The sequence below is a fragment of the Cydia pomonella genome, unplaced genomic scaffold (assembly GCF_033807575.1).
Source record: "Cydia pomonella isolate Wapato2018A unplaced genomic scaffold, ilCydPomo1 PGA_scaffold_167, whole genome shotgun sequence".
In the NCBI taxonomy this organism is placed as follows: domain Eukaryota; kingdom Metazoa; phylum Arthropoda; class Insecta; order Lepidoptera; family Tortricidae; genus Cydia; species Cydia pomonella.
Window position 1 is genome coordinate 235,003 of NW_026907809.1, and position 25,671 is coordinate 260,673.

Below are 25,671 nucleotides of genomic sequence, written 5' to 3' on the forward strand. Positions count from 1 at the left end.
ATGAAGGTAACAATGCTTCATTTACAACTATAATAACAAAATCATGAAGCATTCCATCAGGCATTTCAAATAAATCAAATAAACGGATTATGCAATTTACACATTACGCATGCTTTGCGGATATAAAGTGGTAAGGCGCGTATTTTTTACATGTTCATGTCGGTGGTGGCGGTCTTTTCACCGCGATACAATCGGCTGACTGTTTTTATTATTATTTATAACTGCATCTAAACTATCATCTGACAAAGTATCAGCCGGGCGGCGATGACTGATGATATATGCTCCTGGCCCGCGGTCTACAATGGATTTTCATTCAACATTCATTCAACAGGGGCGGCAGGCCTGAAAAGTGACTAAAGCGCGCCTGACGGTTCAAGCAGTAAACTGAACTTTTAGTTTATTACTGATGTTTTAGGTTGTATTCCACTAAAGCACTATACGTATTCGTACTCGTACTTGGGCCGGGATAGGTACAATTATTACCGCCTTTGTGTTCATTGTGTTAAAAAGCCCCTATTTTCCGGCCGTCGTTGTTGGTACTACATATTATTTGAGGAATATCTGGAATTTTGACATATGTGGCAAACACGTAGGTTATCGAACAATAGCAGATAGGTAACAGCGCGATTATTGACACGTGATGAATTGAAATACCTGTCTCACTGCGCTGCATGGTACAAACTCAAAGCTGAATACATAATAGACGACCAACGTACAGGTAAAAAGACAATTTATTATTGACTTTGCTAGATAGACTTTGGTAGAAATACTTTTAGGAATTTATACTAATAAAGTTTCTTCAAAACTTTGTACGAAATGTCATTCGTTATTTACCAACCGCTTTTCGATGAAGAAAGACATCGTGAGGAAACCGGAGTAATCTCTCCAATAATGCGTAGTTTCCTCTGTGGATAGAAAGAGTAGCTACCACAAGAGCCGTGTAACGTATAGGAACACTTTTATGTTAAATTAAAATAAAAAATATGACTTATGAAATATGAAATATGCTTATTCGCGATAACGTGCAAGCAATATTTTTTGTTTTAAGTAATATGTATTTCCGCAAAGTAACGCCTGATTCTATTCATTGTTTAAAGAGATTTTTAAATGTAATGTAATATTGTGTGTGTAACGTTTCAGGAAGCTATTCTCCTAGAGATGCAAAGTACATTCATTTACTAAATTATTCCGAAAATAACAAGGCTAACAAATACTCGGTATTAATTTACATTTAATCAGTGATTCGTTATTAGTGCTCAATTACTCACATTCCTTTGATGTTCATATGTGATCATTAAGAAAAGATTTAGTAGTAGGTATTTTCAATTATAGCAAGCAATATTGCGAGCGGCACGCGAATTCAATTATCGGAATACATACATCTATTAATTTATCGGGCTACGCTAACGATTGTAGGTAGTTATTTACATTTACTTTCTGTTTGGAAGCTAGCCAAGTAGCCACAAACAAATCATCGTTCCAATTAACGGTTTTGATAAACGAAATTCATCCGGTAACGTCAATAGATGCATCAGAAGGTACATAACTTTTCACGCCACTGTTCGGAAATGTGACAATAGATGGTCTAAAACCAAGCTGGAAAGTACGCAATAGCTGTAGCACCTAAACCACCACTGCTACAATTTTTCATTATTATCATCATCTATAATTGGTGATCACACGTATGGGTTTGATGAAAAAGATTTTTTGAGTTTCAGTTCTAAGTATTGTTTTTTTTCTATTTTTGTGTTAAAATCTTAATGCGGTTCATAGAATACATCTACTTACCAAGTTTGAACAGTATAGCTCTTATGGGCTCGGAAAAAAGTGACTGTGACATAAACGGACAGACAGACGGATATGACGAATCTATAAGGGTTCCGTTTTTTGCCATTTGGCTACGGAACCCTAAAAAAAGAAACGTCAAAACCATTCAGTTCACGCTTAAGACGTTTTTACTTCTTATGGCTGTTTGTGGTTTTTTAAGCAAAAAACGCTTCTAAGTTCAGAGCCGGTTTGAAGCAAACAAGAGAAAAACGCCTCTTAAAAGTGATAAAAAAGGAAAAAAGGCGGGATTGGAAAATACTTACTGAATTGGATAGTGTACATTGTGTTTGACAAAAAAATACAAGAAACACGTATCTACGCTATAAAAATGAGTTCTTCGAGTTCTTCTAGTGAAGAAAATATAAATGTTCCTGACAACAATACATTGCTTTCTTTCAACAATTGTCCTCACGCCAATATAAATATTAATTTCTATTAAAGTACGTACAGTTATGCAAATGTTTTCTTATTTCCTCGCGTCGTAGTAGTCGTGAACAGCAGTATGTAATTAGACACTATTAGTTTAAACGTCCCCATACATTTAGGTCGGCGCGGCGTTCGTTAAGAGGAATGGAAACGACCGCTTTTCCATACAAACGTAATCCCCATTTTCCTCTCTGGTCAATGTCATACCTTACTTAGGCAACGAAGCTTGTCTTATAATTCTATCTATAGTGCAAATGTAGGAGTAACGACTCAAAACTAGTCAAAAAAATTTGAGTAAAAATATATTAATGTCATTTTACTCATTGGGTAACGTATTTAAACTTTATTTGATAGGTATATCTATTATGTCTAAAGAATAATCGTCTGTAACCTTAACTAAATTACACCTTGTATATGGCTAGAAATTTATAAAAACTTTTCTTTCAGTGTATATGCATTGTGCAAGCTGGTTAATTTTTTCATCCATGTTCTTTTGTTTCCATGCTGTGGTTAATTTTAGATATTCCTGTAATAGCACGTGTTGGTCGCTCGTCTATGCGTTGAAATCGCGGTTTAATCGGGTATTCTCCAGGGAACGGCTGTCGATCTATTTCTGTGACGAGGGGCGTATTATTGTTATATTGCTCGAACGCACCCGAAGAAGACGCCTGTCACTTATACCGTTGAACGCATATAGCTAGAACGCATACCTTTTTAAAAGTGTAATGATAATAGGTAGAATGCTAGCTACCTATTATCATTACACTTTTAAAAAGGTAGTAGGCGTAACTGCTCACCGAAGTACCTATGTTCCTAAACAGTTCGGTTCTTAGCCGTTTTACTCCTAGGTTAGAGATTGACCTAGCTCCATTACTCTTAATAATAGTTTTCATTCAATATCTAAAATGTATTTTTCACATCCAGATCGGCAAGAACAAACATGAACTGTTTAAACTCTCGACATGAACTTCACGAGTTCGACCCGATTGAACCCAGTGCGCCGTTTTACTATCCACCTTCACCGCCGCCGTACAACCCAGAATATATATACGGAGTTATCGAATGCCAGCCCGCAAGTTTGAACTCCGCGTATGAATGGGGTGTGTGCTCGCAGACATATGTCGAGAGCACATGTACCGAGGACGGAGGCGGGTGGGGGCGCGCGCGCCGCTCGCTCTACGAAGGCGTCAACTGCATGCCGGTGAGTGAGACGAATTGTGCTCCGCGCGCAGCACGCCGGACTATGCCGCGCTTACTTTGTGATTTACTATTCCTAATTGTTTTTGCAGTTAGGCATCTTAATACATGCTACACATGCTAGTTTGTGAAACTAATCCGAATACAAGTGCTTGCATATGCAACAAGAACACCCTTAAGCGGGATTTTGTGTTATTATTTTTATTTGCCGATTAATACCTTTGATGAAAAGGGAAGTTTGTCCGGAATGTTTCAGGCGTCCGTACCTACTGCAATCTATTTCCGGGCGCGGGCATCGGCCCTACTCGATTAAGCGCCGCTCATTTTGATCTAAAACATGCGCGAGCTCGGCCGCGAAGGCTCGGTAGTAGCGGCCACCATCGCGACTTTGCACAGTCGTTCCGCAAGTGACGGCAAGCACAGAGCTTCCAAGCTCCGAGCTTCAAGCGTGCAGAGTTGCAATAGTGGCTTACGGTCTGAAAGGGACGACTTGCGACGCGTGTCGGGGTGCAGCGAGCGGCCTCTGTCGACCGCGTCGGAGGCCTCGGAGCGCGACTCTGCATCCGTTCAATCTAGCGAGGAGCCGCCCCCGAACGAGAGTACGTAATTATTATGCGTGGACGATGCACTGACGTAGCGTATGACTGGAACGCGGCCAAACTCTAAAATAGAGTTACGCCGGTGACTCGTACAGAGTGCTTGTCGCGCAGTGTCGCTTGCACGGAGCCTCATGTCCGACCGCGAGTACTTGACGGAGCCCTTCGACGAGGACGAGGAGCGTGCGGCGGCGGGCTACGTGCACCCCGCCGTGCGCTCCTACATGTACTCGCCCATGGGTTAGTGCGCATCGTTCATGAGGCTCTCAGCGATTTGCTCGGTTTTTACTGACTCCTATCTCGTGACAGGCGGCGACTCGGATAGCCCCGACGAAGCAACAGTGAAATGCACGGCGTGGCCGGACGGAGCGATACCCGCGCGCGCCAATTCCAGCGACACCGAGTCCACCTCGTCGGCCGACGACGATTCCGACTTACAAGATTTCGAAGTTCGAAGCGCCGAAGCTAATTATCGAACGCTAACACCTAGTAGAAGGCGGCTAGACAACTCGACACGTCGAGACGATAATTTCAAATGGATGCCACCAGAAAATATGTCAGATATTGTCGAGCCGACTTCAATGGAATCGCGAACGGAAGAGCATCAGGCGTCGGGTAGCTTAGATAGGCGAAGGCGAGTTCCCGCCGACCGCAATGACCGTGACCGTAAAACTAGATCATCGATGTCCACCAAGCCGCCACAGCACCCTTCCAGCGTTCGCGCGTCCCCACGCCCGCGTCGCTCGCGCGTTGAGGAAACGCCTCCTGAGCTCCAAAGGCGATGGAATTCGTACGAACATTTCCGATGGGGCCCTAGCCCTGACGGCGGGCCCGGCGGATGGTGGCCGCCCATGTGCTGGTGCCACGGACCACCCGCTCCGCCGCCCTGCTGCATGCACGACCGCTCTTGGCCCTCACACCCTTCTCTTCCTCCAGTACCGTCAAGGACGTATAAGGTACTTATACACAAAGTGTGTAAGTATTGGCATAGCTAATGATATTTACACAGTTTCGTTATTAGTGATATCTGCATTATCTCTGGCCTACTTTAAAAGTAGGTAATGAGTTTCACGCTTCATTGCAGAGATGACATGACACTGAAAGTTAATTCAATTGAAATTGTTACAGAAGCGTTAGTTGGTGTATGTACATAAAATACTGTGTTGCATAATGTGATGTTAGTTTATTTATAACTAACTTTCCTTAGATGATTCGCTGTTTTAAAAACACACGTGGACCGAATGCTTTTGTTGATTATACCATGTTAACCAAAGTTATGAGTATGATCAATTGAAGGTAAGATAAATCTATAAATACTAACCCCCTTATTCATAATCGTCTACTAAAGTTGACTAGCCGCTAATAATCGTTTGTCCCTTTCCGACGTATTGATATGATGGAAAGGGACAAACGATTATTAGCGGCTTGTCAACTTTAGTAGACGTTTATGAATAAGGGGGTAAATGATTAATAAAAAGTAAGTTTATCACGCAAGTACGTTATTGAGAGGACCATTTCTAAAAAAAAACTGGTAATGAAGAATTATGCCTAAGTAGTATAAACATTTTTTTTCTGTAAATAAAAGATGCAAGCTGTATATTATTCAACTGAAATGGGAATGTGGTTCGAAAGTATCATTAGGAAAGCAGTACTTATAATTTATCCATAATGTTTCCATAAATTTAAAAGTAAGAGTATACTTATATGAAGCTTATGAAGCCGATGGTCCCGGGTTCAAATCCTGGTAAGGGCATTTATTTGTGTGACGAGCACGGATATTTGTTCCTGAGTCATGGGTGTTATCTATGTATTTAAGTATTTATATCGTTGTCTAAGTACCAACAACACAAGCCGTATTGAGCTTACTGTGGGACTTTAGTCAATTTGTGAATAATGTCCTATAATATTTTTATTTTATTTTTTAATATTATTCCCAATTTATTTTCCGTGTACCAGCAGTGGCAGCATGGTTCCATTTTTATCGCTTGTCACTATGCCTGTCACATTCGCACTTACATACTTGTTAGAACGTGACAGGCATGGTGACAAATGATAAAGAGCCGACCATCATAGCCCTACAGGTGATGATACAGACAGACGATAGACATGACGATACGATGGCGTTTTTATTGATTAATTATTTTTGTTTATATTTTTAACAATGCATTTGTATTTTAACTAAATATTTAACGTAATTTAATATTTTTATTTTTTCCTTGTCTTATTGTTAGATTACAACGTTATCACTTTATTAAAAAAATAAAAACAACTACCGAACAGCGTTATTTTCTACGAAAACATTTATGACATTGGCAAAATCATCATTAATTTAATGGAAGCGTTTAATGAAGTAGAAAGTCAAACGACATATGTGTTCAATGCCATTCTAATTGCGGTTTCATGTTCTGTGACATTCAGTTCTACGTTGCTATCTAATCTGAAATAAGCACAGCAACCAGGGAAAGACGGCATGTAAATGTCACAGATGTGACGCTGCAAAGCTAAAAAATGAGTAATTAGTGATTTAGAATAAACGGGTAATGGAAATAGCTAATTAATTAGGTAAAAAAGTGGTCTATATATGTTTTTTTTTAATGTGTCTTTCAAAATGTACAGTCATTTCCAGGCTATGCGAATATTGCAAATGTTTTTAAGTAGTAAAATTTGTTAAAAAAACATATGTTACAACTGTTACAACTTATTTTAGGAAAATACGTGAATGACGTAAATATGAATATATTCGCTATGTGCACGACTGTCACGCAACCTAAGGTCCGCAAGTCTAGGGGAAAACGTCAATTCACTACATCTTATAAAACGACTCCAAATCTAAAAACTACTGAATGGATTTTCATACGACTTTCATCTATCAATAGAGTGATCCTTATGGAAGGCTTATAATTTGGTAAGGCTTTGTGAAAATTGGTTGAAATATGACGATGTTGTGTGAAAAAATTACGCTGGCTAGGAGCTTTAATCGAAAACGCTGCCTAATCCGTTTGAGCTATAACAATTCATAGGTCTACAAAAAAATCCATGATGTTAAATGTCTATCTTTTAAGGATAACTTACTATACCCCTTCTTAACTTCTAGAAAAAGATCACGTAATATATGGCACATGGATACATTATGAACAATTATCAAATTAAACGTTAGTTATATTAAGCATTTTATACAAATTACAATACCCCACACAATACCCCCATACAATTTAAATGAATATTACAGGAGAAATCGTAAATCAAAGTTTTATTTCGAGCCATATAACTTGTACGAAATGTTAAAGACGCTATCCACAGTTAGTTCAAATTTTTACTACTTTATGCGCTAGGATCGCTTTACTTACCCCCACCACGCACTTCGCATGGTCCCAATACGTCGTTCTTATTATTTAAATACTCGAGTATTACCTATATGATATATAGATTTCTTAATAGATAGCTACATATTTTTACGAAAGGTTAAAACACAACCACCCGTAGTATTATCAGAGGATGTTTTTGAATAAGTATGGATTAAATATCGCCTAACATAATCTAATCTATTGCAGAATGACGCCGAAGACCGCGTACGCCGCCTCGAGGCAGACAAGGAGAGCCTACACCTGCAAGTGCAGGTGTTGTCAGAGCAGGTGTCAGCGCAGAGTGACAAGATGGCCGACTTAGAGCGCGCACTGCTGGACGCCCGGCAACGACTGGACGACGCCGAGCAGAGGTTGCAAAAGGTAGGTGCAGTGGTAGAATATTAATAAGCGTACACAGGTGTTGTCAGAGCAGGTATCGGCGCATAGCGACAGGCGGGTTGATCTAGAGCACGCTCTGATGCTAGATGACAAGCATGCAACAGTCAGATGACGCTAAGAGCTAACTTTTGATTCGGTCAAGGAGTTGTAGGCTACCTGCAACGGCAGAACCAGTGTCGGCGCAGAATAAAGACATGGTTTTCTTTTACGAACCGAGTTTTCGGATGCCAATGCTAAACAATGATTGTATTTTTGATGGCACCAGGCAGAGGTTGAAAAAAGTTCGGTAGAAGAATCTAAACCCTCTGCAGTTCCTAAATTATGGGTCGCGACCCAGTGTTGGGTCGCGTGCGAAATTTGAGTGGGCCCTGAAACATAAGGCAACATGCCTGTCGATCGTGTTAACAGCCAGTACTAATAATATTTCATGCTCCCTATTTAAGACACTGGGTTCCGAATTTGGCAGTTTTGTTGGGTGGGTGGGTCGGAGCCCGGTCAACTTTGGGTACCACTCACTGCTCTTACTGTTTTTGTTTCGGTTATCAATCAGTGTTATCAATCTCGGTCTGTATTTTACCCGTCTTACCAGTTGCTGAAAATATTCGGTTCATAATATAATTAATAAATTCCCATCGGTTTTCCCTTACATTTTTTAAAATGATATTATTTGTAAGGCTTTTAAGCGAATGTACGGAAGATGGATGTAAGAAGTAAACAAGTGTTGCTCTATTGTAGACATTATAAACCTAGTATCGGAAGCAACAGGTGTAAAATTGGAGTTAACTCCATAAAAGCTTTCCACGAAATCACGAAAAATTGCATTTTCTGTTAACGGCTAGTTTATAAAATAATAATACGTACTTACCGTATTTGTGATATATTTTGGCGTTGGAAAGTGTTCGGTACGGCGAAGCGAACTCAACTCCCACGATAAACTTGCTGCTCCGCTCGCCAAGTTACAGTTTTGCAGTTTAGCTTGCTGGGGCACGAGGCGCGAAGCGATTTAGGTACCAATGAGGCGTTAATGATAATCTGATTACGAAGTGAGATAATTTGCTTTGAGGGGTACTAACGTGGTAAATCGGATAACTTTATAAGCGGATACTGATTTAAATTAGGTATTCACTTGCAAAATTATGTCTACGAGTCCGACTTGCACATGACCATTTTTATTATATCTACAACAGTTACAATATTATTGTAAGGTCAACATGAACAAAAAACAGACTTCACAAAACATTTTGAAAAGCCATTACAATTTTAACAACCACAGTGCATCTCATCTCATAACAATTAGAATTAGCCCCAAGACTAATACCTACTGGTCGAGGAGTTCCATTTTAGTTTTCTTGTGCAATTCCATTTTACCAAATAGCACTGTTTAAATGCAAATGTTTTAAATGAATTAAATGAAATTTATTTATAAGTTATTTTATAACATTTGCGGAGTTCCCATAATCTCTCATGGAATCCATTATCAGAACTCAACCTTGACTAAAATTTTGCTTAAGAGCCCTTAATCCTTGGAGCGTTCTCCGATTTCACGAAATAACGCTCGATAGATGGCGTTGGCGCTCGGTACGCGAGCGCCGGCAACGCGACGCGCGTTTCAATGCAGACTAGAATAATCTTGATAGTTTTCAATATAATTTCAAGCAACATTAATTTTAGTGTCATATGATATCATATGGGCACTCTTTATTTTATTGTATATGCACAGTAGTTTTTTTTTTATGTACACTACTACTAAGTGTACAGACTACAGAGTCTATAACCCTTGCTCTTTATTCTGTCTCTTTCACACCAATGGAAAATGAAGAAGTTACTAAATGACTTCAGGTATAAATAAAGTATATTAGTGCGATAGAGAGACAGATAGTGTTTCGTTGTCGTATCGTAAACGATTGGCATGTTGGCCACACACTTGCTTAGTGCCTAGCCAAAATACCAATCGTTTACGTATATTAGTGCGATAGAGAGAGAGTAGTGTTTCGTTGTCGTATCGTAAACGATTGGCATGTTGGCTACGCACCCATGATACCTAGCCAAGAAGCCAATCGATTGCGCATATTAGTGCGATAGAGAGACAGATAGTGTTTCCTTGTCGTATCGTAAACGTTTGGCATGTTGGCTACGCACCCATGCTGCCCAGCCAAGATGCCAATCGTTTGTGCATATTAGTACGAGAGAGAGACAGATAGTGTTTCGTTGTCGTATCGATTGGCATGGTGGCTACGCACCCATGCTGCGTAGTCAAGATGCCAATCGTTTGCGCACATTAGTGTTATAGAGTTTCAGTGTTATTTGAAATCATGTTAGGGTTTGTATTATTATTTTTGACCCGAATGAAGTCCATCCAGGTTCTTATGATGGAGTCAGGAGTTGGTCACCAGAACTCCTAATCTACTCATTATAATTCCATCGTGCTTGGGCTCAAAAGATTTGCCCTGACGAACACCATCGATCTAGATGAGGTCCAGGGTCTCATGACGGAGTCAGGAGTTGGTCACCAGAACTCCCCAGAACTCTTAATCTACTCATCATAACTCCATCGAGTTTGGGCTCAATAGATTTACCCTGATGAGCACCATCAATCTAGATGAAGTCCAGGGTCTCATGATGGAGTCAGGAGTAGGTCACTAGAACTCCTAATCTACTCATTATAATTCCATCGTATTCGAGCTCAATAGATTTGCCCTGACGAGTACCATCGATCTAAATGAAGTCCAGGGTCTCATGATGGAGTCAGGAGTTGGTCACCAGAACTCCTAATCTACTCATTATAATTCCATCGTGTTTGGGCTCAAAAGATTTGCCCTGCCGAGTACCATCGATCTAGATGAAGTCCAGGGTCTCATGATGGAGTCAGGAGTTGGTTACCATAATTCCTAATCTACTCATCATAACTCCATCGTGTTTGGGCTCAATAGATTTGCCCTCACGAGCACCATCAATCTAGATGATGTTCAGGGTCTCATGATGGAGTCAGGAGTTGGTCACTAGAACTCCTAATCTACTCATTATAATTCCATCGTGTTTGGGCTCAAAAGTTTTGCCCTGACGAGTACCATCGATCTAGATAAAGTCCAGGGTCTCATGATGGAGTTAGGAGTTGGTCACCAGAACTCCTAATCTACTCATTATAATTCCATCGTGTTTGGGCTCAAAAGATTTGCCCTGACGAGTACCATCGATCTAGATGAAGTCCAGGGTCTCATGATGGAGTCAGGAGTTGGTCACCATAATTCCTAATCTACTCATCATAACTCCATCGTGTTTGGGCTCAATAGATTTGCCCTCACGAGCACCATCAATCTAGATGATGTTCAGGGTCTCATGATGGAGTCAGGAGTTGGTCACTAGAACTCCTAATCTACTCATTATAATTCCATCGTGTTTGGGCTCAAAAGATTTGCCCTGACGAGTACCATCGATCTAGATGAAGTCCAGGGTCTCATGATGGAGTCAGGAGTTGGTCACCAGAACTCGTAATCTATTTATCATAACTCCATCGTGTTTGGGCTCAATAGATTTACTCCGACAAGCACCATCAAATTACCATTATGATGAATAGATTAGGAGTTCTGGTGACCAACTACTGAGTCCATCATGAGACCCTCGACTTAATCTAGATCGATGGTACTCGTCAGGGCAAATCTTTTGAGCCCAAACACGATGGAGTTATGATGAATAGACTAGGAGTTCTGGTGATCAACTCCTGAGTCCATCATGAGACCCTGGACCTGATCTAGATTGATGGTGCTCGTCAGGGCAACTCTATTGAGCCCATACACGATGGAGTTATGATGAGTAGATTAGGAGTTCTGGTGACCAACTCCTGACTCCATCATGAGACCCTGGACCTCATCTAGATCGATGGTGCTCGTCAGGGCAAATCTTTTGAGCCCAAACACGTTGGAATTATAATGAGTAGATTAGGAGTTCTAGTAACCAACTCCTGACTCCATCATGAGACCCTGGACTTTATCTAGATTGATGATGCTCGTCAGGGCAAATCTATTGAGCCCAAACACGATGAGGTTATGATGAGTAGTTTAGGAGTTCTGGTGACCAACTCCTGACTCCATCATGAGACCCTGGACCTCATCTAGATCGATGGTGTTCATCAGGGCAAATCTATTGAGCCCAAACACGATGGAGTTATGATGAGTAGATTAGGAGTTCTGGTGACTAACTCCTGACTCCATCATGAGACCCTGGACCTCATCTAGATCGATGGTGCTCATCAGGGCAAATCTTTTGAGCCCAAACACGTTGGAATTATAATGAGTAGATTAGGAGTTCTAGTGACCAACTCCTGACTCCATCATGAGACCCTGGACTTTATCTAGATTGATGATGCTCGTCAGGGCAAATCTATTGAGCCCGAACACGATGAGGTTATGATGAGTAGATTAGGAGTTCTGGTGACCAACTCCTGACTCCATCATGAGACCCTGGGCCTCATCTAGATCGATGGTGTTCATCAGGGCAAATCTATTGAGCCCAAACACGATGGAGTTATGATGAGTAGATTAGGAGTTCTGGTAACCAGCTCCTGACTCCATCATGAGACCCTGGACCTCATCTAGATTGATGGTGCTCGTCAGGGCAACTCTATTGAACCCAAACACGATGGAGTTATGATGAGTAGATTAGGAGTTCTGTTGACCAGCTCCTGACTCCATCATGAGACCCTGGACCTCATCTAGATTGAAGGTGCTCGTCAGGGCAACTCTATTGAGCCCAAACACGATGGAGTTATGATGAGTAGAGTAGGAGTTCTGGTGACCAACTCCTGACTCCATCATGAGACCCTGGACCTCATCTAGATTGATGATACTCGTCAGGGCAAATCATTTGAGCCCGAACACGATGAGGTTATGATGAGTAGTTTAGGAGTTCTGGTGACCAACTCCTGACTCCATCATGAGACCCTGGGCCTCATCTAGATCGACGGTGTTCATCAGGGCAAATCTATTGAGCCCAAACACGATGGAGTTATGATGAGTAGATTAGGAGTTCTGGTGACCAGCTCCTGACTCCATCATGAGACCCTGGACCTCATCTAGATTGATGGTGCTCGTCAGGGCAACTCTATTGAACCCAAACACGATGGAGTTATGATGAGTAGATTAGGAGTTCTGGTGACCAGCTCCTGACTCCATCATGAGACCCTGGACCTCATCTAGATTGAAGGTGCTCATCAGGGCAACTCTGTTGAGCCCAAACACGATGGAATTATAATGAGTAGATTAGGAGTTCTAGTGACCAACTCCTGACTCCATCATGAGACCCTGGACCTCATCTAGATCGATGGTGTTCGTCAGGGCAAATCTTTTGAGCCCAAACACGATGGGATTATAATGAGTAGATTAGGAGTTCTGGTGACCAGCTCCTGACTCCATCATGAGAACTTGGACTTCATCCGGGTCAAAAATAATAATGCAAACCCTAACGTAATTTCAAGTGAAAATGCGTTTTTCAGAAAATCGCAGCCAAATAACACTAGACCTTACTCATAGTGTTGTGTTCCTGCCGGTGAGTAAGGTTGCCAGAGCTCAACGAGGGTGGGAGGGGGTTAGGGTCGGCAACGCGCATGTAACTCCTCTGGAGTTGCAGGCGTACATATGCGGGCCGTATGCTTGTTTGCCACCGACTTAGTATTAAAAAAAAAGTAACACTGAAAATCCATCAATAAGCGAGTCTGTTAGGCATACTGTAAAAAATGAACTTTTATTAAGATTTTCTAATCGCAGTATATAGCACTTCTCGGAACTCCGTAGCTGATTACGATCGCAACGAATGCCTGACAATCGAGCACAGGTCCGTCCTCTAAGCGCGCTCCGCGCGGACTGAGAGCGGGGCGTCGCTGCTACGTGATTTATACGTGTTTTAAAAAAATATAAATTTACGGCAATGTAGGTCCCATAGTTACGATTTTTTTTTAATAGGTTAACATAAAGTTACAGTTTGCTATAATATTATTTTTAAAGCAAAATATGCGTACAATTTGCGGAAATAAAATATAATAAAACCCTGTTTTCGCCAAAAAAATGAAGAAAACTCGGAAGGTATTTTATCAGTTTTTTCAAATGAATCTTCGATTGTTAATCATTCCAGCCCCTCGTACGAGATATGTTGAATCAAATTGTAGTCATTCATGTACCAAATGATTCTTGTTTATAGCAAAATTGAGAACCGAAACGCCACATCTCACTGCAAAATTTGGAAAAGACTCCCAAAAAACCTCATTAAAAAAGAGGTTTAAAAGAGAAAATGAAAATTTGAACTGTTGGAGCCCCTAGTTTAGGAAACGATTATTTAAGTACGTTATCAGTTTTTGAATAAATACTAATAGTTACGTCGTTATCTTGAATGAAAAAGGAAGCATTTTACAAAATACGCTCGTCTGTAGGAATAAGGACTCTTAAAACCTAACTTGCTGAACAAACTTAACGAAGAAGACATCGCCAATAGTGAATACGTGTTGTTGAGATACTTATTAAGATGTTCCATTTTGGGCTCCATATGCAGTTCGACTTCATCAAATGGAACTTTTCTGAATGTAAGTACAGATTAAAATACAAAAATCACTATATGTGTGCCTATAATAGAGAGATTTGAGGAGTTCCCCTCATGGAAAACATAAAACCTAACTGAGAACTTACCTCTACTCCTTTTGGAATATTGAAATGTGTAAAATAAAAAAATGTTTTTTTACTAGAAAAACTATTTCCACTCTTCACATTCCGTCGCGATCATCGCGAAAGGAGTAAAGGATGTTTACGGTAAACGCTTTAGCATTCAGCTCGGCCTAGATCCCGGAGCTATTGAATAATCATGACCGCGTAGGCAGCCATTCCTGCCGCGAGACCGAGACACCTTACTACATCGCGAATGCTGATTACCCACCACTTACACAGCTGACTGTTTAATAATATATTTATTTAAATTTTGAGGAACTTAAGATGCTAGCTGCCTCGTTGTCATATTTACGTTCTGGTGTTTTCGACAATTACGGATTGCACATTGAAAGATTTGTATAGGGACGGAGAACCTCTGTTAATATCGTTACTCGCTGTATCTGTCTGTAGCCCATGTGCATTAATAGTGCATAATTCAAATAATTATGGAAAAAAATCTTTATCCTTTAGGAAAATTATTGAGCGGAGAGATTTATTTCTTAAGTATACTACATTTCAAAGGATACCTACAGAAGTAGTGCCAATTACCTATATTAAACAGCAAATTCTCTTACACTACTGGTTTTGCGAGTCGTTCTCGTTCGTTAGTGCACGACACGACACGCACGTAAATTCTCTTGTCATGTATTCACATTAATTGCGCGAAGCAGTCGAGTCGAGCACTTGATTAACAAGTGTATCTTGACCACGAGATCCATAGCAATAATAGCTATGTAGGTGTCATCGGACAGTGTGTTTACGCTTATTCGTCTAGCCTTCGACTCATCAGATCTCGGTTGGTAAGTGACTGTATTGGAATGGAACACAGATGCAAATTGTCCGACGAGGCGGATTGTTCGGGATAAATTCTTTTGTCATTGGCTTCACCAACTGTGCGGTGCGTGTAATGTTGAAAAAGAGAGAAAACTATTTGGAGGCTAATTTGTGTTCATTGATTATTGGGACTTTCAATGATTTGAAATTTCATATATTAAAAACTACATACGGAATACTGAAAAGCGGGTACAGCTATATGAGTACAACATTTATGATTAAGATAATAAATAAATATTATAGGACATTGTTACACAAATTGATTAAGTCCCACGGTAAGCTCAATAAGGCTTGTGTTGCGGGTACTTAGAATATAATATATACATATTTATAAAGAATAAATACATAAAAAGATATACACGCATTATTAGGTTAGTAGTAAAACAAATTACGCACTATACGCAAACGCAATACAGACGACGATCGACGATGCGGATACTGGAGAGTGGAGAATTCTTTTGTTACCCACTTCTCTAGGTTATTGCGTATTGTGGTACGCTTTCAGTCTGCTGGTTATACAAGATAATTATTAATTCATGCCAAAATAATGACAAACAATTCTTAGACATATTTACCAGGCGATATAAAATAATTTAAATAATGCACTGAGATAAGTTGTGAGCCAATTTTTATTTACTCGATAGATATTCTTAAAATTGCGTCACTTAATAAGGAAATATAGTTCGATAGGTATATATAATACACTTACGTATAGGTTTACGTAAACTAGGTACTTAGGTAAATACATCAAAATTTTCAGACCTGCCTTCACATGAGCATGTTTTAAATTAGATGAAGCACCTGACAGGAGAATACAAATTTCCCTAATATGCATTATGCCTAACTACCTTACTCACGGTCTCAAAGCACAAACAACGAGGCTCATACAGCTGGCAATTTAATTTGACCTACCCGAGGAACGGCGTGGTCAGCCTATGTCTGCGGAACTAGGGCAAATTGCTATTGAAACTTAATGGGAAAATGTAATTCACTTTAGGAAGTGCAGTCTACTTTTGGTAAAAATTACATTGAATACCTATATTCACTTCAAAGTGTTTATTTGTTCTCTTGATGTAACCATACATAAAAAAGCGGCCAAGTGCGAGTCGGACTCGCCCATGAAGGGTTCCGTACCATTTATGACGTATTAAAAAAAACTACTTACTAGATCTCGTTCAAACCAATTTTCGGTGGAAGTTTGCATGGTAATGTATATCATATATTTTTTTTAGGTTTTTCATTCTGTTATTTTAGAAGGTACAGGGGGGGGGGGGACACATTTTCTCACTTTGGAAGTGTCTCTCGCGCAAACTATTCAGTTAAGAAAAAAATTATATTAGAAACCTAAATATCATTTTTGAAGACCTATCCATAAATACCCCACACGTATGGGTTTGATGTGGGTGGGGGGGACACATTTTACCACTTTGGAAGTGTCTCTCGCGCAAACTCTTTAGTTTAGAAAAAAAACGATATTAGAAACCTCAATATCATTTTTAAAGACCTATCCAGAGATACCCCACACGTATGGGTTTGATGAAAAAAGTTTTTTTGAGTTTCAGTTCTAAGTATGGGGACCCCCCAAAATTTATTGTTTTTTTTTTTTTCTATTTTTGTGTAAAAATCTTAATGCGGTTCATATAATACATATACTTACCAAGTTTGAACAGTATAGCTCTTATAGTTTCGGAAAAAAGTGGCTGTGACATTAAAGGACAGACAGACGGACATGACGAATCTATAAGGGTTCCGTTTTTTGCCATTTGGCTACGGAACCCTAAAAAAGGTACCTGTAGTAATGCTATGTCTTATCTCTGCCGCATACGTCACACCTAACGCAGGTGGGGGGGGGGGGGGGGGGGGGGGGGGGGGGGTTAGACAGTTGCTCACCGGGCGTTGACAGGAGCACGACCGGGTAAGCGGGTCCGGTCCCTGCTTGAGGTTACTGTGGGGCTTACTCAATTTGTGTAAGAATCTCCAATACTTATTTTATTATTTATCTATACTTACTCTTGCTTTATCAAATTACTCAAATTAGGTTTTTGCTTGATCAAACTAAAAGTGTACAAAGGCAAAAACTTATGGATTCATATTTATATTTAAAAAAAAAAAAAGAAAGTCAAAGTGCATAGGTACAAATGCTGGGGTGTCCCTGAACAAAAGAGAGAAATTAATTTTCAAAATATGTAATATAACAGGAGTGGTGGTGCGCGTTGGAGCCAAGTCCCGTAGTAACTCTATTCCTAAACTTCTGTCTGTCCTAAGGCCACTACAGTACCTACTGTTTATTTTTAAAGGCGGCTTAAGACTAGCGTATATTTCTGCGCGTATTTTTAGCGTTACGAGCTTACACGCGCGTACGCGTACGCTCGTATAAAACGCTAGTCTGAAACCGTCTTAAGGCAGCGGCTATGACTTGTCTTGTCTACATAAATATGCGTCAATGAATGGTACTTTTTAATATTTTAGCTTCCAGTGGACTTAATTAATTAGGTGCAATGTATATATGTTATACTTACCTACATTATATTTAGCAATTCGAATGCAAATTTTGCAAATAATACCTTCGAGACATTGATGGTAGGATCAACTAGATGTGCTATATGCGTGCACCCGTGAGGAACAGAACATACGCAATGCGCCAAATTAAAAACACGTTTGACGTTATACCAAAAAAAACCTACGTAATTTGGTCGGGTTATTTGTTGCCCACCATAAGCTATACAAAAATTTACGGTGGGGAATTAAAAAAAATGAGACTGACAATGACAACCAATCAAAGCGCTTTCACTGATACTCCTACTGAAAGTTCCATAAGAGCATCTCGTTGGGTGATCTGCCGGCTCTACCATTTCATCTCTATACTTATTGTACCTCTATGCTTCGAGAACACAGGTTTCGGATTGTTTCGGATCTGAAACTAATGACTAAAACACTCAGATAAATAGACCACCTATCTTCAACTAAACTCCGACATGTGCATTCTAATTGCTAATAAACTAATAAATAAGACTGAAAAAATTCCAACTCGAAAGCTATGTTTTATATCACCACCCTCTTCTATAATATTTTTCTATGTATTATAGTGTAAACCGATCGATTGATATACATTGCTAGCCGTTCGTTTTCTCGCTCGAAATAATGTTGAGTCATAAACGGGCCTGGAAAACTAATGAAATCGGCAGCCTATACAAAATAATTATACACTCACCTACCCACACGTACCCGCGGCGTGGATTGAATGCCGATCAACTAAGGAAGCCGTTAGAAATAAATGTAACGTCATATAATATAAAATTATTGCTTCTTATTATAAGAAACTGGGTTCTTGATCGCCTGTGAATCCTTCTGAATGTTACATCAGCATTAATAAAATTGTTATGAAGCAAGATCGCGCCGCAAACAAAAGCTCATTGAATAGCATAGCAGTAAAGCAATTGAAATGTTAGTTCATATAATTAATAGAATCAGGCGTTACTTTGCGGAAATCCATGCTAATTAAAACAAGAAATATTACTTTGCTAATCCGCGAGAAAATAGAACACACACACACACACCTCCACACACACGCCTCGTAGAGAGGCGAAACACGTGTCGAGTTTTGTACTTTTGGTGGTGGGTTGTTATATTTATTTGCGTATTTATTTTTGCGGTGGGAGGGTGGGAACATTAATTGCATGTAAAAATACGCAAGTAAATATAACGGGTTAGCACTGATTGACTAACACGTTATTTTCTCGCGGATTAGCAAAGTAATATTTCTTGTTTTAATTAGCATGGATTTCCGCAAAGTAACGCCTGATTCTATTAATTATTTGAAAACGGCTTGCGTGGCCGAACAGGCACGACTTTACGTTAAACTAACTAAACAACATCGTGCAGCTGTCCAGAATGTTTGGTTTAACCAACAGTGCAAGCGTTTAAAAGGTTGTTCCTAATTACATCCATGTTCGCAGTAGTAGTAATTCTAGGGCTGCTAGGTTGGCTATTAATGGGGCTCAGAGAATTTGGTTGAACGAAGAATCTCGCCACTGGTTTTCAGTTAGAGATAATTTGAAGTTACATCTTAAGGTGTTATATTCAGAACTTTCGTTTAAGTTGCATAATCTCGAGTTCGATATACTGGATCAAAAGGCGAGGTACTTTGCTTCAGAACTTGCACACGACATGTATACCACCCAGCTTAATAAATTGCATAGGTTAACAGAGTCAAGTTCTAGTTCATTTTTAAGGAGGAGGGAAATGGAACCAACAACACACCATGATTTCCATCCTCGCGTAAAGAATTTAACTAATGTAGACTTTGCTGAGAATGAAGTTGGGCTTTTAGGAAAAGGATTAAAATATAATTTCCGGCCAAAAATAACTCAGGGAACTCTAGAGAATTTAGCAGTGGATTCAGAGGTTGCAATAGTGCGGGGCCGTGGTGATGTAGATACGAAGACCATGGTAGCTAATGTTATTAAGAGTTCTAGTCCAGCACAGGCTGAGGGTGCTGTTTCTGATGTTTTGGTGCTGAGATCTATACAACAGAAAGTGCAAGACAATGATCTGGTGGTTTCAAAAGCGGACAAAGGCAATTGCATTGTGATCATGGGGAAGGGACAATATAATCAGAAAGTATTAGATCTTATTCAAGGTGTTGGTTTTTCGAGCTTGCATAGGGACCCAACTCCAGGGTTCCAGAAAGATCTCAGACATGCAATAAAAAATTCTATGTTTGTTTTTGAAACCGAGCATCAAAAGAACATGGTTGTGCCTATGAATCCACGAGCTCCTTTTCTTTACGGACTTCCAAAAATCCATAAGGATAATATTCCGGTTCGTCCAGTGGTCTCTTACTTGGGTGCTCCAACTTATAATCTAGCTAAGAGGTTGAATTGTATTATTAGACAGAAGTCTCAGTTCCAGCCGAAATATTGTTTGAAGAATAGCTTGCAGTTAATAGAGAAAATAAAAGATATTAACATACCAGAGAATGCTGTCCTTCTTTCATTAGATGTAGACAGTTTGTTTACGAATGTGCCATATGGGGATACTTTGGATATTCTTAGGGGTCTTTTTGAAAAGCAACGGTTGCATCCAGGGGAGGTAGATGAGTTGATAGATCTTACTGCGATTTGTATGAAACAAAATTATTTCAGATTTGGGGGACAGTATTATTTGCAAAGTGATGGTTTGGCTATGGGTTCTCCGCTGAGTCCTTTAATGGCGGATATTTTTATGGACCATTTTGAGAACCAGCACATTGTAGGCAATAATAATATATTATATTATTTTAGATACGTAGATGATTTGATTATTTGTTGGACGGGGAGCATGGGCCAACTGGATGCTTTTATTACTGAACTTAATAGTAAGCATCCGAAAATCAAGTTTAAAAAGGAACTGGAGCAAGACAACTCATTGAATTTTCTGGATTTAACAATTTCGAGAGTGAATAATAGGCATCATTTCCAAATTTACCGTAAGCCTACACATACTGATTCGGTTATCCCGGCTTCTTCGACGCATCCATGGCAGCATAAGTTGGCTGCTTTTCATTGTTATGTGCATCGGATGTTGACTGTGCCTCTTTCTGATGAACACTATCGAGCTGAACTAAATAATATTTATCATTTAGCAGTTTCGAATGGCTATGATAAGTCTGTTGTGGATGGAATCATCAGAAAAAAGCGAAATTGTATAGTCAACAATATGTTGTATGCTGCACGATCCTCTGAGCCGATTAAGAAATACAAAGCGAGCATAACTTATGTTGGCAAATTGTCAGATGCAATTTACAAAATTTTAAAATCTAACGACATTCCTGTGGCTTTTAGGACAAACAACACTTTGCACTCTAAACTTTGCAATGGGAAAGATAAGATCGAGATGGGGAAAAAATCTGGAGTTTATAAGCTTACTTGTGATAATTGTAATAAAGTGTATGTGGGGCAAACAGGCCGTAATTTCACTACCAGGTATAAGGAGCATGTTGCGTCATACAGACACAACCATCCAGAAAAGTCAAATTTTGCGAAGCACTTGATAGACAGTGGCCATGCTTTACCTGAGAATCATTCTTTTGATATTTTACATGTTTGCGAGAAAGGATTGCGTTTGAGTGTTCTGGAACAGTTGGAAATAATTAGGTACAACAATAGGGGGATGATTCTTAACGAACAGTTGAATGTTGCGTCATCGCCGTTATTACGAATTTTTCCATCTCACTCACACTTGCACAGTAGGGGGACTGGTCAAGGTATAAATATGGCCGACCGTTCTAGACAGCTCAGTCAGTTGTTGGGTGTCAGACCGTCAACATCTCCAGCATCTCCTGAGGATGCCTCGTAGAGAGGCGAAACACGTGTCGAGTTTTGTACTTTTGGTGGTGGGTTGTTATATTTATTTGCGTATTTATTTTTGCGGTGGGAGGGTGGGAACATTAATTGCATGTAAAAATACGCAAGTAAATATAACGGGTTAGCACTGATTGACTAACACGTTATTTTCTCGCGGATTAGCAAAGTAATATTTCTTGTTTTAATGTTAGTTCATGTCTGATTTAAATTTCAATGTAGGTATTATAAGTTTTTTTTACAGACATATTGTTTACTGGTAGGGCATCATAATCTGTCACATTTATTCTGAATTCACAATGCATGTTTTCCCTTGGGAAGTGCTTATAGGTTTCATGATTTTTCGCGAGTTGCATGAAATACATGCCCATATAAGAGAGGTTCGGATCTGGTTGGGAGTAACTTCAGTAATTTCGGGCCTTAGCTGTTTATTTCATACCTACCTGAAAAAAAAAATACCATTTTCTTAACATAGTATCTACAAGATAAACAGAATAATGTATTCAGAATAACGAATGGGCAATGAAAACAAGCGTTCTATTTCTATGATCCATTTACGCCTCCCGTCCATGCATCGCGTTAACTATGCCAGATGCGCTTTTTATTAAACAGGCGAGATATGGCTAAATAAAAGCCGCTATAAAATGTGATTGATAAAGTTCCTGTTTAAGTAGGTCGACGTGTTTACGTATCACGGTGTAGCGGCCTCTGCTTTCGACGAATGTCTTATTTAGATTGCTTTCCGTATATAAGTAGGTACCTAGGTACTTATATAATGGTATGGTGGCGTTAGGTACTTATGTAATCATAGATATACGTATACCTACCATTTAATGGAAATCTGAGTCTGTGTCAAAACTTGTATCGTGTTGTTTTCTGCCCGCAAAAATATGTCGAAGTGGGATATGTCATTACGCCGAGTAACGAACAAGAAAGACGAAATCGTATCGCATTTTTTATTAAACACACTACCCGTTACCCTCTCTTTTTTCATCAAAACGAATTAGATAATTGAATTTACCTACAAGAGTGGCACAGTAAATTAATACTTTTTTTTTACTATGATACGATTTTAAATTATAAATACTTAATATTGTTCATTTAGATTTTATTAATAATGTTTTAGTATTTCCAAGAAGACTAGAGTTCGTATATTTCTCGCGTTGGTGTGGTGAATAATTTTGTGTTTCATTCAGTAGTAAAGTTTGTTTAAAATCCTCGCAATTCTCAAGATTTTACTTTACGAACAATTTTGGAATCTTTCGCTTGTTCTGGTATCAATATTAGCACGATTAGTTATAAAACAACTTTGCACCTCTGTTAAACAAATAACTATCTGCCAACTATATAAGTCATTCAGTTTGAGCTTTGCAAAATGCAGTAGTCGCATTGGCACTACTTTAAGATTGCCATGCAATGCGCCCCTAATGACCCAACCGTTTATCATAAAACGTCTGTTAGTGGTTGGTAAACGGCACGAATTTTATCGAGAGTGCAGCGTAAGGGTCTCCCCAAACTAGTCGACGCCGTTTCGGCAAATCGCGTACGGAAAAAGCTTTATGTTAACGCAATAAGAGCGAATAAGTCGTAAATCGGCTCGGCCCACGCAAAACGACGTCTTTCGACGGGAAAACGGCGTTTTGCCGTAAAGCTGTTCGCATTCGTACGACGCTGTTTGCAGCCTACCGCACACGTTCGCATTCATAAATCTCCTTATACCGCCGTACGGTGCCGGAAAGAGTTGAACGGCTCCGATCACGGCCGAGTACCTACGATAAGGACCGGTCAGAGCTGGCGGAAGCCGTTCAGCGTCTTCGACGGCCGAACATAGCTGACGACGGCCGAACAGAGCCGATGACGGTAAAAATGCTGGTAAGCCTTTTTTTCCATGCCCGTCTACGTAAAATATCCATCATCACAGGTTATTATATAATATGTAACAATTACCAAGGAAAATAATCTTACAGGTCTGTTCAATTTCAAACTCAGGTTGTTACTAACAACCAGTCTCCAAAAATGAGATTTACGATTGCCGATCACCCGCTGTCCTACATCTGTTCGTCGGACTCAACGGCTGTACGTGTGCTGTCTGACGTCTCGACAGCAAGACGGAGCACGGGAGAGCCGACCGTCGCTTTACAACTGTTGCGATAGCAAGTCGCAGGCGATCGGGCGTCTCTACGGCCGCAAGGATGAGACTGCTAAACGCAGGTGTCCAACCGCGGAGACGGTCGATCGGCTAAATGCGAATAGTGTGGTGTAAAACACTCGGCGAAAGCCGACTCCGCGTCGACTGGTTTGGGGAGACCCTTATAGATCTACCGCGAACTACATTCGACGTGTTGCCTCTCTCTCCTTGTAAATTCGTACGTAAGTGTGACAGGGAGGTAAAAAGTCGAACGCGGTTCGCGGTAGGCTCTCGGATGATGACCTATGTTACATGCGACTGCGAGTTATTATTTCCTTGTCAATTTTGTCAACCGAAAAGCCAAACATTTTGTTTTCAAATACACAACGCTCAGGTTTCTAGAGTTAAACAGTGTTTTCATTAAAACTGCTGCTGAATATTGTAAAAGACAATTAACGATTTCGTATTCATCTCCATCTTCAATGCAGATTTAATGCTAATTTAATCCTTATTGACAATTTTAGGAGCAATACAGCATTCCTAATATTCAGAGGACCCAAATCGTATGAAATGCAATTAATGTCCAAAAAGCCTTTTAGAGGCACTTGCGAGCACTAAAAGGTTTAATGGTGATACTGATATTCCGTTTGATAATTTCGCAAGAGAAAATTGTTAAAAATTCTACCATTTAGGAGTGCTTTAAAAGTAAGTAGGTACGAAGTCGTCACACAAAGATAATGACTCTTCAACTTCCCCAAGACTTCTTTAATTCGACTCTGCCTTACGATTTCAGGTGTTCTTTTTAGGAAGGTACCTACGTGAAGCACAGAGCACAATAAGGTAAAGAAAATCTACCTACGTTTACCTATATTATTTGAAAGTGAAAATTGCGCGTCTTTGTGTAAAAACTGGCACTTTTCACGCTACTCACGCATAGTTTTTTTAGTTATTAACTGATTAAATGTAATTATGACTATCGGCTTATAGGATCGTTGCAGGCTGACGCAACTAGGAACAAAATAAGTTTTGTATGGAACTTGTTTCGCAAATCTTTGCCAACGAAGAAAAATAAAACGTCAGTGCTATTATTTTATTCTGTCAAGTTTACATCAAGTCAACTGTCAGCCTAATTGTTTTGTTTGTTATGAAGGCTTCAATGTTTTGTTCGGGTATTTCGTGCAATTTCTTTATTATTTAGTGAAAATAACGAAAATAGTGAACCGTGATCAGAGTAAAGAGCGACTTTGTTATAATGCCACCGAGAAAATGGTTTACTAAGTGTGAAATATGTGACAAGCGAGCCACTCGAGAAAATCACGAAAAAAGGGATTTTATGGCAAAATTTCCCTTGGATAAAGACCGGTACGTATTGTTTTAGATACTTTTGACCTTATTTTGGTGCAGCAGGCTTTAAACACATCGAAAATTTGATATTTTATATTATTTTTAGTTGTAAACTAGTGATGTACTAAAAGTATCGATAATTGTATGTTTATACACAAATAAATGCCCGTACCAGGATTTGAACCTGGGACCATCGGCTTCATAGGCAGGGTTGCTGCCCAGTAGGCCAGACCGGTTCTCATGATTAACAGACATATAAATACATAAAAATTTAGAGCATTGATAAAGGGTTGTTGATAACTGGATGCCGAAAAATGATGATTTATAGATGCATATTAGCGCTAAATAATCAGTTGATCATCTCATTAGCAAATACTTGGAATATAAACTGTAGATAAAGTCATGTTTGTCCAAGGCTGTATGTTTTCAGATGCAGGCAGTGGGTCAAATTTGTTGGGAACGAAGACCTGACGATACATCTTCCCATAGAAAAGTAACATTTATTGAAACATGTATGTGCAGAACATTTTGAAAATAAAGCTTTAAATA

The 25,671-nt window shown here is 39.7% G+C and overlaps 2 protein-coding genes across 2 annotated transcripts in view; both read left to right on the top strand.

Annotated features, from left to right (window-relative positions):
• LOC133533463 (uncharacterized) overlaps window positions 1–3,314 on the top strand; it is a 53,164-nt gene extending 49,850 nt beyond the window's left edge. Inside the window, exon 3 of the mRNA XM_061872452.1 lies at window positions 3,178–3,314. Within this exon, the coding sequence (XP_061728436.1) occupies window positions 3,178–3,219 (42 nt within the window). The 3' untranslated portion in view covers window positions 3,220–3,314. The remainder of the gene's footprint in view (window positions 1–3,177) is intronic.
• Window positions 3,315–3,508: 194 nt separating this feature from the next.
• Window positions 3,509–25,671, top strand: part of LOC133533464 (liprin-beta-1-like) — a 44,740-nt gene continuing 22,577 nt past the window's right edge. The window contains exons 1-3 of the mRNA XM_061872453.1: window positions 3,509–4,049; window positions 4,356–5,002; window positions 7,598–7,771. Of these exons, the coding sequence (XP_061728437.1) occupies window positions 3,788–4,049; window positions 4,356–5,002; window positions 7,598–7,771 (1,083 nt within the window). The 5' untranslated portion in view covers window positions 3,509–3,787. The remainder of the gene's footprint in view (window positions 4,050–4,355; window positions 5,003–7,597; window positions 7,772–25,671) is intronic.